At 41.6% G+C, this 14,877-nt stretch overlaps 1 protein-coding gene and 1 long non-coding RNA gene across 10 annotated transcripts in view; both read right to left on the bottom strand.

Annotated features, from left to right (window-relative positions):
• Window positions 1-1,790, bottom strand: part of FHOD3 (formin homology 2 domain containing 3) — a 387,674-nt gene extending 385,884 nt beyond the window's left edge. For 2 of the 9 annotated variants that reach the window (XM_050307354.1, XM_050307309.1), the window contains exon 1: window positions 1,365-1,785. In XM_050307354.1, coding sequence (XP_050163311.1) covers window positions 1,365-1,529 — 165 coding nt within the window. In that variant the 5' untranslated portion in view covers window positions 1,530-1,785. Of the gene's footprint in view, window positions 1-1,364 lie in introns of all 9 variants that reach the window. The other 7 variants (XM_050307347.1, XM_050307327.1, XM_050307337.1 and 4 more) reach the window with 6 other exon arrangements.
• The window catches only part of LOC126635861 (uncharacterized), a 1,135,091-nt gene that overhangs the window by 500,014 nt on the left and 620,200 nt on the right, over window positions 1-14,877 (bottom strand). The window lies entirely within an intron of this gene.

The following is a 14,877-nucleotide window of genomic DNA, read 5'->3' on the forward strand; positions in this document are numbered from 1 at the left end:
TCTGAATCCAGATTTTAAACTGTCTCTTTATTTACTTCATTAGGTGTCAGAATCCATCCTGCCCTTCTTTTAATTAGCTCTAAGCCCAAAAAAGGCCTCCCTTGAAAACAATGAGAGCACTCTCTGAATTGGGGATGACTGGGCACATGAAAACAGAATTGACCCAGCACACCAAGAGCTTCCAAAGTTTTTGTGCGTTAGGCAGAGCTCTGTTCGCTGGATGCTGTATCCTTGGCAACTATTATGCAAGAAACCGTTCTACAAATGCAAAACTTCTGTCTACTCCAAGAGCTTTTCTCTGAAATACTTTTATGGGGTTTTGGATATCCTTAAATCTAAGAAGACACACACCCCTTTGTCATCTTCCCGCACGCTCCCATAAGCATAACACAAGAAGTGATGTTAAGAGAGTATTTTCCTTCCACTTCATCACAGAGCGAATAAAAGTTTTACAACTTTTACTTTGTAATAAAAAAAAAAAAAAAAGAAGTGGGTATTTTTTCTTTTTTCTTCGGTGCAGTCTGCATAACTAATGTGCAGATACAAGATAATAATGAAAGGATGTTATTATTACTATGTCAATCAATGGCATTGCTTTGAAAACTAAAAATTCAAGGATCATGCCCGGGTGCCTGACTTCAAGGGCTGACCTACAGATGCCAGCATATGTACTAGAAGAAGCATGCAAAAAGAGATAGGTAAGATTTGACAAGGGCCATGCTGCAGTCCTTCGCAAGAGGGACTAATAGTAACGATTGTTTCAAGGGCAGCAGACACGCTGCTATTTTTACCAAAGCCTTGGCTGGATCTGCCTAGCTCATTAAACCTCACCACGGCAAAGCCCCGGTCCTGCCGGCGCGACCCTGCTCCGCGCAACCCGGCTGTCCCGAACCGCCTTATCCCTCAGTATCCCCAGGCACTCCGGCAACGCTAGCCAAGGACGGGCGCGTAGTACTTGATACCCAACTGGGGCTCCGGTTTGATGAGGTTTTTCTTCTCCTGAGAAATGCCCGCAGCAGCTACAGCTACAACTGCAGCAGAGGTGGTAGCTGCCCTTGAGGGCTTTTGGGAGAACACAGGAGAGCAGCGGAGGGAGCCCCGTGCCTCCCCGCGGGACTTAGGGAAACACTGATACTGCCGGGGCGAGGGATAGCGCCGGTGGGGGCACACGGGGTCCAGCGGGGCAGCCCCGCCGCCGGGCGCTCTCCCCGCACACAGCCCGGGCTGCCGCCCCGCAGAGCCGGGGGCCGCCCGCCGGCCTCTGTTCCCCGCCGCCGGGCTCATGCGGGGAGGCCGCTGCCCTTCGCCCGGTGCCCCCGCCACACACACATATACACACACGTCCCCCTGCCCTCCGCCGGTACCTTCTGCGGGGCGCGGAGCAGGCGGTGCACGCCGGCCAGCTGGGTGGCGAGCGGGATGTCCTCTCGGAAGGTGTAGAGGGGCGGCCGGGTGGGCTCGGGGAAGTTGGTGCTGTTGAAGGGGTCGGTGTCATCCAGCAGCTGCACCCGGCACACCAGCGTGGCCATGGCGCATCCATGCACCGCCGCGGCCGGGCGCGGGCGGGCAGCGGCACCCCCGAGTCGCCGGCACCGAGGTGCTGCCTGCGCGCCCGCCGCCGCCTGCGAGCGGCACTCCCCTCCCCGGCGCGGGCCGGCCGGCAGCCGGCAGCCTTCCCCCGGCTCCCCGAGCGAACGCCGGCCGCCTCACAGCCGCCGCGCCTCGGGGAGGTGGCCCATGGCCCCTTCCCCGCCGGGATCCACGAGTGCAGGAGCGCTTCAGGCCGAGAAAGCGGGAGGCGGCGCCGGAGCTGCGGGGCGCGGGCAGAGCAGCAGCAGCAGCTCCCCCATTCCCGGCCGCTGCGCGCCGAGCGAGCAGCGGGAATGCCGCGACCGGCACGGGCAGCCCAGAGCAACGCCGGGCAACGGGGCGGCCGCCAGCGCCCCCGCGCGGCCAACGGCGGCGGCGCCCCCGACCCGAGGAGACCTCCCCGGGGGCCAGGCGGGAAGGAGAGTCCGCCCGGGATATCCCCCGCCTCCGCCGGCCCAGGCCCGGGGGGAGCAGATAGACAGACAGACAGACAGAGAGCGGGGCCGCGGCCGTCAGACTTTCCAGCCGTATCAAAGGAGCGAGAGCGACTCACCGTCGACTGCCGGCAAGAGTGTGCATGTCCTGGTGTGCTAAGCTCAGTCTTCCTCTCACAAACATCCCAAATGTCCCAAGTCTTTAGTGTAATATTTACCCCTTTCTAAAGGTAATTAATAAATAATTAATTAAATCCAAATAATTAATTAAATAATACCCACAGCCACATTAAAAAAAAAAAAATGTTTTAGAGATTGAGATTAGCTCACTTGGTTAGAGCCTGTTTCTAATAACACCAAGATTATGGGTTCAATCCCGGTTCAGGCCATTCACTTAATGGTTGTACTCGATGGTCCTTGTGGGTCCCTTCCAACTCCAAATACTCTGGGAGTCTGTGATTCTGTGACCTGAAACCAGGGTATTCGACATAAGATTGTTGGGTGTGTTTATCTGTATTTGTACAAAACCCTCTCTGCCATTAGGGTTGTGTAGACTCAGGGTTCATTTGGTTTCCCAGGGCATAGGGCCTGGGCAGACTCCCCACCCCAGACAGGAGATACGTCAGGTGCTGCCTGGCTTTGCACCTTGCCTCTCCTCTTGCTTTAGGCCTTCTTCTTCCTTCTTTCTCCCAGGGAAAGATGGGGGTAAAGTGCCAAGCAGTTGGTTAGGCACAGAGCAGAACACTGAGCTCTTCAAGGTGCATCTATGACATGCTGCCCAGACTGCAGCTTCATTAGTGGGGATCGAGGATGCACATACTCTGGTCTTCGTTCTTGGGGGCATGGACCACTGGAGAAGGGCCATGAAATAAGTTATGGGTGAAATACAGAGAATGAAGGGTCTCCCTGACCTGGCGGAATGGCTGCATTTGCACAGGCTGAGCATCTACCCAAGAGGATGTGCCGTACTTTACAGTCGTGGCTCATAACAACCTATCCTTTCCTCCTTCTTGGAGAGAGCTGTGGGGCAAGACCCGTAGCACTGTGAGAAATGCAGGATTTATCACAGAAATGTGTCTTAGGCAAGAAAGCATGACCTCTAGATCATACTGTTTTCATGAAGTAACAGTTTCCTCCCAGAATGATTTCTGGTTTGGGAGTATTTGTCAACACTGACACAAAAGGGGATTTCTGTCCACACGTGATCTGTCCTTCTGTTTCTGTTCTTCTTGGTACTAACTTGGTTCAGTTTTGCTAAGAGTTATGCATATTTTCAGAAAAGAGAAGTTATATACGGTGAAGTCCTGGTTTTGATTTTTGCAAGTCCTATTTTACAAAATCCCTATTTTACATAGAAATATATTTTTGCATTTCCTTTAGTACCAACAATTTAGAGAAAACCGTATTGCTTATTTATGTTATGTATTTATGTTTGCTTATTTATGTTGTGTGTTTTTGTCACCATGTGAAGTTAAAATTAAACAGGATAGTTTAGGTTTATAAATCATGATTTACTGAATTACCATTTAAATTCCATTTTTGTAAAGAAAATTTACATTTGCTGTTAATCAATAATTAATATGAGGTGGAATTTTCTGCTAACCAATGATTACCATGAGGTGGCATTTTCTGCTAATTAATTATTGACATGAAGTGGTATAAGGTTGTTATTCTTGCCATTCATTGGATTAATCCTGACTTTTGCTAAATTAATATATGGCACTTGTCTCATTGCAGAGGCATTAATACTTGTTGGGCAGTTTTAAATAAATCATGGAAGCCAGGATTTTATATGTGACAGCATCACATTATCTTTCCTCCCGTAATGGAAAATGAAAACAAAGGATCAGTGCAATCCTTGGAGCCAATGGAGATCAGATATCCTAAGGCTCAACATCTAGCCACAGACTCTAAATCCCAGAAGGCACCTTGTATGTTATGATCTTCAACTGTATTCCAAACACAAGGTGGCTAGTGGAAATACGTGTTATGACCAGGAAGGAAGAAAAATAGAGCAAAACAAGCATGAAAGGATCCTGAGTTAGCCAGAGCTTAGAGATGCATCTTTTTCCTATACTTTCCTATATTTCCTATATATTTTTATATATATATATACACACACACACTTTCTTATGCTTTTTCTTAATTGTAAACATCCCCAAAGCCCTATAAACCAATGAATTTCAGAATCTGGATTTTATTTGAATTTGAATTCAATTAATACAGGTAGAAATAGAAAACAGATCTGCTGGATAAAGCAGAATAACATAACAAAGTCAGTGATTGTGAGTGTAGAGGGAGAGATAGGCACCTAAATTCAACATTTGAATGGTTTCCTACTTTTCTCCACACTCTTCAAAGGCTTTCTGAATCTGCAGTCTCTTTCCATCAGCCTGAGCCAGGGCAGCGTATAAACTCCTCTACCAGTCACCAGTTTATGCTTCTGCTACACAGCCGTACCTTGTCCTTTGAAAAGTCCTTCCCTCAAACCCTGTCTGCTTTGCAGACTGAAGGAGAGTGCCCTCTCCTCTCACAAGGTTTTTTTTATTCAGTGCAGCAGCTAAATGAAGGTGAGCAGGCAACTTTCCTTCTCACTGTTCCACTACAACCTTTCAAAAGAGCATGAGATGGCTTTTAAATTACCTTAACACTCAGCACAATGCAAATGAACAGCCAGACACTGCCTCTCAGGAGTGCACAGCACGAAGCACCACAGGCATTGCATCTGGAAGGACAGAGACACGACAAGAACAGCAGATATGATTGCCTCACCCCATTTCTCATCATGGAAGGTAAAGCCTCCTCTCAGAGAGTGAGAGCATTTTCCTCAGTCATGATGAATGAAACCAGTATTCAGGAGCTCCGAGGAATCCTCAGCACAGTCCAGGCTGTGTTCCTCCTGCCTTCGGTGGTATCATGGACTACTGAGTCCCATTCCTGGAGGTGGCAACTGAGATGGGCTATGTTGCTTGCTGACCTTGGGGTCCCCGAGTCCGTCTCACATGCCCTTTCCATGAAAACATAGGCTGCACATTATCAAGTACTCCAGTTTCAAGCTTCCAAGTTCCTTTTACAAAATCATAAGGGGAAAATGTGTGCACACATTTTTCAGGAATGAAACATAACTTAGGAGTTTTCATTTAGGGCTGATTTATTCATCTTAACTCATCCCATTATTGGTATTTCTTAGAAATACCTTGTTGAATGAGTTAAGATGGTGTGTCAAGTTTAAATTTGAATTTCATTATTGTTGAAACCTCAATGTTAAAATAACATGAGGTTTTTTTGTCTTTAATTTCCTCTTTTTTATTAAAAATAAAAAATATATATTTGAGGGAAAGTTATTGAAAGCATATTTTTTAACCCAAGGACCACCCAGACACAACGTAAATGTGCATTTAAGCAGTTTTAAAATATGATACTAGGTATCAGAGCAATTGGCATAGCTCCACAGGAGTATTATTTTTTCTGGTGTATCATCATGTCAATACAGATCTAGACACACGATTGTGAGATTACAGTATAAGTATATGAAGTGACCAGTCCTTTGACTTTATCTTTCCCTGTCAGACAATTTGAATTACTTTCCAAATTCCATTTTTTGAACTTCAAGCCAATTTTAGTTGTGGGAGAACAAAAGCAATTTTAACTTCCATGATTTATTCATTTAACATTAATAAAGCTGAAAAATAACAGTCTATTTGGTAACTGTAATCAAAATGGGCTTGTGAACTGCTGGAATTAAAGTACAGTAATGAAAGTGCTGACAGATCCTTTACTGTAGTGATGGGAACAGTATTTCTGCCTTATCCACACTATAATCTGTAAATACGGCTTCGTTCTCTTAGTGAAGTGTGGAGAGCGATTTATTATCATTGTTAGCATGGACAGGCAAATAACCTAACACACTTCTCAAAATAATGGTGTGTAAGTGAAATCCAGTCTGTCACAAGACCAAAAATAATACTGTAGATTTTGGCCTCATTCATCCAAGGATCTCAAAGTGCTCAGCTACCATTAAATGTTGCCTGATTATTCCTGCCCTTCAACTGGGGAAACTGAGGAGCTGATAGATCAAGGATACAATTCTAATATGATTTCTTTTTTATTAGAAGTATTTTTTTACTGATTGCAATAGAACCTGAACTGGGTGTCATATGACTGGATCACAGAAAACATCCACAGAAAAGCCCACTTTAACAAAAACTTTTTCTTTGATAGCTAAGGACTTACAGTGGTCCCAAAGACTGTCAGTGTCTTCATCAAGTTTGAATTGCGTAATCACACATTCCAATTCTGTTGAGTTGTACTGAAAATTATTAATCTGTAGTGGCTAACACTTCATATGAAGTAATACTATATGCTATTAACACTGGCTAATACTGCAGTTTGGTGGTGAAGGTGAGCTCAAGGTTCACAATTCCAAAATCACTCAAAGATGCTGCACAGATCTGTAAAAACCAAGCCCTGAATCCTTGGATCATACCACCCTAGGAAATAATGTTAAATGTTCTGACGGTGATCCTATAGATCACCCACTTCTCTGCAAGGTAGCCAGGTACCTGAGGTAGCCAGATCTTAAAGATGTGAGTCCTGCTGAAATGGCTGAAAAGTGAGGTTTCTGTGATGTACACGCTGCTCAGTGCCATTTAATACAATCTTTGGTTACACAAATACACTTGTGGTCTCTTACAGGACTCCTGCCTCTTTTGGCACCCAGCCAAGGGGGCTGAATTCATGCACACAGGTATTTAACTTCACCTTCACCGTTTAATGCTCAAGGCCTCCTGCCGTATCCATTGCACGCCACTTAAACCCTGTTCTGATGACGGAACTAATTTCCTCAAGAGATTTGCTCCAGTGCTCAGTACTATAACAGATGATTGCTTTGCAACTATTTATTAATTTATAATTGCAATGGTCGTCTGCAGGGAAGAGGTCATTTTGCCCCCATTTTATGGTTGGAGTGTTACCAGACAAAATGGAGATGAAGACAAAAGTAACCCGTGCTGTTGGCTGTCCAATTCTGAGCTGCCTACAACCAGATTTCAAAACATCCAAGAACACTATGAGTTAGAAGTGCCACGGGGAGTGGCACCTTAGCTTAGGCTGGCTGGATGTTCCACAGCTAACTCCAGGCTACACAGAAGAAGAGGAAATGCGTGCAATGAGACTCTGAAAAAATCACTGGGAGTGACTTTAACTTTGCACTGGAATTTTAGCATGGTAGCATTTATGGGGCTTAACCATGAGATACCTGAATCCTCAAGCCACTGGATTCATTCACTTTAAGTACCTCAGCAAGTGAGGGGGCAAGCTTGAAAAAATAACCTTGACAGCTACTCAGCCCTGATTCTTTCTCAGAAAGAGAAGACATATACCATATGAAGTTGTGAAGTAAAATTTATTCTGAAAATACTTTATTCTGCATCTGTGTTAGCCTTTGTATGCATGTGCAGAACCACTTTTTCAGATTCTAAAGAAAATGCTCCATACTATTTACTCTACACATCAAACCTTCAGCCAAGGACCATCCATGCTTTATCAAATTCCAGTTAACTGTAACTGCTCAAGCTCTCAAGCCCATGGATATCAGCCCATAAACATGTCTAAGGCATATAAGGACATAGGTGTAAGACAATGAGAACAAATAAGCATCAGTTAGGAGCTATTTCTGCTTTTGGGATCTTTTACCATTTGTAATGTTACAGAGCTGTAACTACACATGATTTTTGAAATGGTGACTGATTCTCCAGAGCTGGCCATTAAAATCAGACAAAAACTCAGTCTTTAAATCAAAGTTCTCTTTTTATCAGTAAGGTATGTCTTTTATAGATTTTCTGTCCATTTTTCATTATCCTCCTTTAAAAAATATAAAGGTGTAGGGATTCCTCCAGGTGATATTAATGTTGCTGCTTTCCTGCAAGCACCTGATTAGGACAATGAGGAGGAGGCTGCCAAGCTTGAAGAGTATGAGAAGGAAGAGAGTGAGAGTCCCAGGAGAGACCTCAGAGCCTGCAGATCATGCTCAGATGGAGAGGTTGTTGAACTGGGCCACAGAAACACTGGAAAGAAAACCTGTTAGGGAGGAGAGGAGGAGGCTGCAGAATTTGCTGGAACTTAAAAAGTTAATGAATTGACTGCAAATAGAACTTGAAGTGAGCTCTGACTTTACTCTTTTAGAGCATTGCAAGAGGAGTTGCCTACAAGCATTTTCTATTTCTGTTCTAGACTCCTTACTTTGAATTTACTGGAAATATACTAGCCTATTTCTGAACACAGTCTGACTTTTGACTTGAAAAGCCATTTGATCCACTTTGGGAAGTTCATGTGAGGGAAAGGGGTAGAGAGAGCTTGCCTCTCTCTATTTCTCTCCTCATTCTGTGATACATGCTGTACACTAATGGAGAACAGCAGAATAGTAACAGAGGTTTCCTGGATGTTGTCTTCAGAGAAGGCACGAGGCAAAAGCTATTTCCAGAAGCAAGGTGAACTATGATGGACCAGTTGTCTGCCCCAGTACAGCAAATTCTGTTAAGGATCCCCCCAAAATTTCTGTGTTTTCCTGCCTATCAGTCTCTGAAAGCGTAATGCAAACTAATTTTTTTGGCTCAGTAATGGAACTTGATCATTTCTTTTTGGTAGGATAAAGAATAAAGCACAATCCTTCCTCTCCATTATAAAAGAGCATATGAACCAAAAAAGGACCCACAAGCAGCAGTGAGAATGGTTGGTAAGTTGCTTCTTATTCTTTGATATATGAATTTTGATATAAGCTGACATTTGTTTTATCAAATATAATTGTATCTTGCTAGTACGAGATCTTAGCATAAAACTCAGCTAATTAGTCTTTCTTGGAAAATGGGAAGAAACTCCCATGGACTACATTACTTATCAAGCAAATTATATTTTCAGATGTAATTATTCATGTCACTGCTCTTTTTAAAAATTTTTTTTCTAAATATTAAATCTTATGTTTCACACACATTTGTACAGAAATCATTACAGTGCTAAGAAGAAGGATAAAAAAGGGATAAAGTAGGCTGCCTGCAGACATGCTGTAGCTTTAATGGCCTTTTCTGCATTTTCAGCTCAATAGAAACAAACACCAGACTGGACACAAGCCATACAGACATTTAATAGACAGCAGCCGGGAATGGGGTGGCCATTTGCTGGCACGTGACAATAACTGAGAACATCTGAAAAAGTACCAAGACCCAGTTTATTTTTAAAGCAGTTTCTAAGATAAGTAAGAATAGCCTCCTCTTGAGGAAAACAGAACATCTCAGTTTGAAATCTCAGCATATGAAATCTGCTTTATTTTTTTTTGTTACTGACAGCATTAACCCACTGATTAATTGTTATCACATCACTTTATATCTTATAAAGTACTGCTGAGTGTTGCCTCAGCGACTTGTTTAAACTAAGCTTTGGAGGAAAAAAAGCAGTTCATCATTTTTCATCTTAGGTATCCACTTTGCATTGTGGATGCTTATTTGATGCAACTTGATCTAGAAACTAGGAAGGTTAAAATAAAGAGGTTTCAAGGGGAAAAATATTTATGGAAAAAGACCACAAATGCTTGAAAGTGTGCTTCACAGTTTATCAATCCTTTTGTCAACAAAATGAGCTTCTACAGCTTTAAAACTTGTCTTCATAGTCGGACTTTTGCACCTTAGGTTAGTTAGCTGCTAATTCAGATACTACTTAAAATGTTGTTTCCCCAGTCAGTGTATACACATCTGACAAGTGTATTCTAAGATTGGACCAAGAATAAATATTTGTGGTTTGATGAAAACACAGGGGAGTGTTCATATCAACTTCTATAAACAATTGAAGTGACTGTAGATAATCCAGCACTATTTATTTTGACGTAAAAAGTCCTATGCTGATATAAACATCCTCAGTGCAAAATTACTTGTTACTGCCTTTGTAAATGCAAGATCATAAACAAATTTCTGAGGACAGTGAGACATGGAGAATATTAGGCTTAGTGACCAATATCACCTACCCCAGGTTGAAGAGCAAGAGACTTCATCATAAGAAATGGCAAGATAATTTGTACATGCCTTTTTAATGATAAACACTATTTAGCAGATGATTTTGTATATTCCACAACAGTTTTAGTTTGAAATATTCTTCTTTAATATAGTTTTCTAAGTTCATATGGTCTTATCAGCATAAACAGTCCCTCCATTTTTGGATGCAAGCATATACTGTACCTCACCACCATCTCACAGTATCAAGTTCCAGAGGCTAAATATGGATTTTTTTAAAGCCTTCCCCTTGAAAGTTTGCATTATTATACAACTGCCTAGATACTAATTTATTGTTTTAAACAGTTTTATCACCTTCATTTTTATTCACTTTCTTTGTAAAATAAACACATCTAAGATTTTCTTCCTCTCTTCAAATGGAACTTTTACATTCCTGTGCTATTTTTTAATCTATCTTTGAGCATGCTGTATGTTTGGCTTGTATTTTGGGGAGTGAAAAGCTGAAAATTGGACAGAGAATTGTAAGAGTAAAAAAAAACTGTCTTCATAAAGACATTGTGATGTTTTCCGTCTTAGTTTTTATCCCATTCTTCATGCATCCAAATATTTTTATTTATTAAATTTTTGGCTTTCTAGCCCCTAGTGTACACGGAGCAAGAGTTTCATCTATCTCTTTAGAATAAAATAATGCTATTTTCCTGGAACGGGCACAGTTACTATAGAACCTAATAAGACATTGTACCAGATGCATACTGCTTCTTCCAATTTATAGCAGAAACACATTGCATATTTTAAGTTTTCTGAATAATTTGTTGTAATCACTGGCCTTACCTCATCTCTCTTGTGTACATCACTGTGCTTGTAAATTTGGTCATAAATATTTGCATGCATAGGCAAACAGAACTCCTGCATATTCCATGCTTATGGGAGCAATTAAGTGTCTTTCTCAAGTTGCAGGTGGCCATTTTGAACACTGACTTTTTGAAGACTTGTAAAATAGTTCCTTTCTAGGACTCTTAGTTAAAATCTCCTGCTTGAGGGCTGAATGGCACAAGAATCTTGTTGCCTTTGGGACAGCAAGTTATTTTCTGTTTACTAATCTAAAATATGTTCTACCTGAGTCGTAACCTGAGGCTGTGACTTTCAACTCAGCAAACGTGCATTTTGCTTTTCTTGAAGAAACAGGACGGCATCCCTGTGTCTTCAGGATGGATAGAAACTTTTTGTGCTGGTTAAAGCTTGCAGGTCTAATCCTTGGACCTGTGCCACTTAACACCAGTCAGCTAAGGAGCTTGCCTTTTGATATTGCTTTTCAGTTCTTTCCTTTGGACCTCTGCTTAACCATACAGAAAAAAAAAACCAAAAACAAAAAAAAAAAAAAAAAAAAAAAAAAAAAAAAACCAAAAAACCAACCAAAAACAACACCAAAAAAACCCAAAACAACAAGCCTGCAGGGAGGTTGCTTGTCCATCTCCTTGAATTGAGCTAGATTAAGATGGAGGACAATTGCACTTCTTCAACAGTTTGCTTATAGGCATTGTCAGTGCCAGATAGTCATAACCACCAGGCTTTTCTCCAGCAGAAGCTTCAGTCACCACATAGGGGAGAATGTGGCACATCTTCCTTCTTGCCTTGGACAGGGACTTAATGTTAGAAAGCTTTTGATATGCTCTGGGCCCAAAACTTGTAACTATTCTATTCACGTGAGAAGTCTTTTATCCTAGTGGGCTAGTCAGGCTCTAAGTAAAATGCAGAAGCAAACTTTGTAGGATCATAAATATGTGATATTGTAGGATCAGCCAAGGGTTTGTAGGATGCCAAAATTAATCTCCTAACAAGAAAGAGTGATAGCAAAATCTAAATCCTGTGAGCACTTCATATGCACCAACGGAGATCTCACTTTTTGAAAATAACATCTGAATTGTAACAGCTTTTTTTAATCAAGAGAAAGTCACCTGAAGGAACTGTGTGCTTACTTGATGCTATTCCTAAAACTCCTCTGGGTACTAGCATATCATGCTTACCTACTGAAGTGTTAAGTCAGAAGGCACTAAAACCTGTATTTTAATGTGACAGTGTTTCCTCCTTTTCACTCTGAAAGCACCCCCAAATCAAAGCCATGATGTGTAATTGTGGTGGTCTGGTCCTCACCCCATAACTGCCATCTGCCAGCAGCATCTGAGGCAAGGAGCAGAAATGGACACACCTGATTTAAGAGGACACAGAGCATTTACTTCTCTTGTCACAGAAATAGGAATTGTACAAAATATTTTATTATTTATATTGGAAATGTCCTCTGGTTGGAGATTCATTTGCATCAGCATGCTGCCCTCTGTTTGTTATTTCTTCACTGCAGAAAGGTACTTCTCAATGTTATCTGTATGAAAAGCTTTTAGATTTACTTTATTTAGTTTGTGAGGGTTTTTTCCCTTAACTGCTGAATAGTGCAAATAACCTGTAGATCTATGCTGAGATAAGGAGTAGTGAAGGGAATTTTTGCTCAAGGCCACTGTGCTCAAACAGACCAGGCCAGATCCTACAAAACCATGTAATCAAGACTCAGAAAACGACCTTGACCTACCTCTCCCTTTGAGCCCCCAGGTCAGTGAATGTTAGACTGGATATTGAAAGTTAATGAGGCTGCAGCTAGAATAAGTTGCGTGTGAGACTGTGGATGAAGCACAGATGGCCAAGGAGGATCACAAACAGCTTTCCTATTGGATTGAAGGTTAGGGAGCCAGCAGTGAAGCTCAGCCAGGACCTAGGTAAAGGTAGGGAGAATCCTTATTCCCTGTGGGACACAGGAATTAGGCTGATGGGCTAAGTCTATCAGTCAGCATGAAACAGCTCATTTTCAGTACTGCATTAGCTGTAACAACTACCCCAGTATTTGTACTCAGTGCCTTATGTTGCTGTGGTCGGGCCATCCCTGGATATACTCAGGTGATGAAGTATGACACTTCTACAATGCACAGATTTAATATGCTTTTATTATGAATGTTGTGCTGGGGGAAAGCCTTGGGTCGGCCAAGTGACTGGTCATGGAATCTCTGGTGTTCAGCAGCTGGAGCTGCAGAATCAGTGACAGTCCTTTTTTGCTCTTGGCACTAAGCTTGATATTTACTTAGTACTGATTTTCTTTGATTAAGAAATTGGCTGAGCTATCACAGACGTCCCTCCTGTCTTTCTCTTCTCATCTTAACTTGAACTGACTATGTAGCAAAAATGAAAACAACAGTCAAAATCCATGAAGGACTGTGCTGCAAAAAAATCTGGGGGGGAACAAAAGTTTTAAAATCCTAATAATACACAGTTTCTTTTCTACTCAGTTGTGAGACTGGTTTTCATACTTGCAACATGAACCACTGTTTTCTTCTGTGGTATTCAAGTTAATAGATAGTCAATCTTTAGGGTATTAATAGTCAAAACCATTTTGGAATAGTTTCCTAGACGTGGTCATATTGCTTCCAAAAAAGAACAAGTCAAACTTGAATATGTTTTTTGGTATTAGAAAGGTAATAGATTTGTCTTCCTTTCTTGGGGCACAATCTCAGCATCGTGTTTGGAGATCTGCAGTCAGATTCCATGACAGCAGAGTTCAGCTCAAAAGAAAAAAATAGCACCTTTCAAAAACCTGCTGAGAGTTCCCTTGTTACAAAACACAAGCAAAGAACAAAAGCTTAAATATTCATGTAAAAGTGATGCAACATCAAGAGTAATAACAGCATATGGATATAATTTTTTCCTCTGAAACTGGCAATTATGATTCATGGTCTGTAAGTTTTTACTCTTGCCCTATCTGCCGTTTCTAAAAGTAAAGCAAGGTTAAATGCAGCTGATAACTCTGAAGGGAAAGAGCCAATCTGTCAACTGAATTCAAAAGGTTGTCAAAGCAGAGGCATCATATTAAAACAATTAGAAGATCCACAGCACTTAATTATAAAGAATGTCCTTATAGCTGAGCTCAAGAACAGAGTATTGTTGTAGTATCTGTACAGTCATACAGCAAGCAATATATCCTAATGGGCTTTATAGCTAATGAAGAATGACACAGAATGCAAATCTCTTATTAATCTGGATTAAGCAGAGAAAACAAACTTGTTTTAAACCTAGCCTTATATACAGAAGGTCTAATCCTGAGCCTGCTTATACAGGGGTGTTAAACTAAATACAGTAGAAATGGTGTGTTTGCTCAGTGGTGGAGAACAAAGCAGGAAGCAGCCCTACAGACTGCCAGCAAGGGGGTTACTCTTTGCAGTGAAATATGAGTCACGGGATCACACACACAATTAATAAGCCAAAATCAACACAGGCGGGGAACATTAGGCTCATTTGTTTAATTATTCACTACAGGCAAAGTCTGTTGTTCATTTGATTTCAGAATCTGGGCAGCACCATTTTGCGCTGGATCGGACCCCATTCAGATCTGCCTCTAGACCAAACAAGGGAGTTTCTGATCCAAGCAATGGCCACATCTAAGAACTTTGGATAAAGTAGTATTTAGCTTTTGTCTAGGAGTTATGAGATGTCTGCAAGGTATAATGGTTTAAATTGACACATGCCAAAAGATCACTAAACTTTCAACAGCTGTATTATGTATCAAAAAGCATTTTTATACATAACATTCACAAGGAAAACAATAACAGACCAAAATCAGATTCATTCAAACACTCAGGAATTTGGTGAGAATCTTGATTATTGGTTTTTGAAGAACACTTCTGTGATTAAAATACACCATTTCAGCTACATGGAAACATTTCATGCAGACGTGTCAGTGTTAGCAGATTAAATGGAGCATTTTATCACATTTCATAGGAAGGTTTTTAAAAGATAAAGATTATTGGGTTTGATCACCA

The sequence above is a fragment of the Myiozetetes cayanensis genome, unplaced genomic scaffold (genome assembly GCF_022539395.1).
Source record: "Myiozetetes cayanensis isolate MyiCay16 unplaced genomic scaffold, myiCay2020 scf1, whole genome shotgun sequence".
NCBI classification, from domain to species: domain Eukaryota; kingdom Metazoa; phylum Chordata; class Aves; order Passeriformes; family Tyrannidae; genus Myiozetetes; species Myiozetetes cayanensis.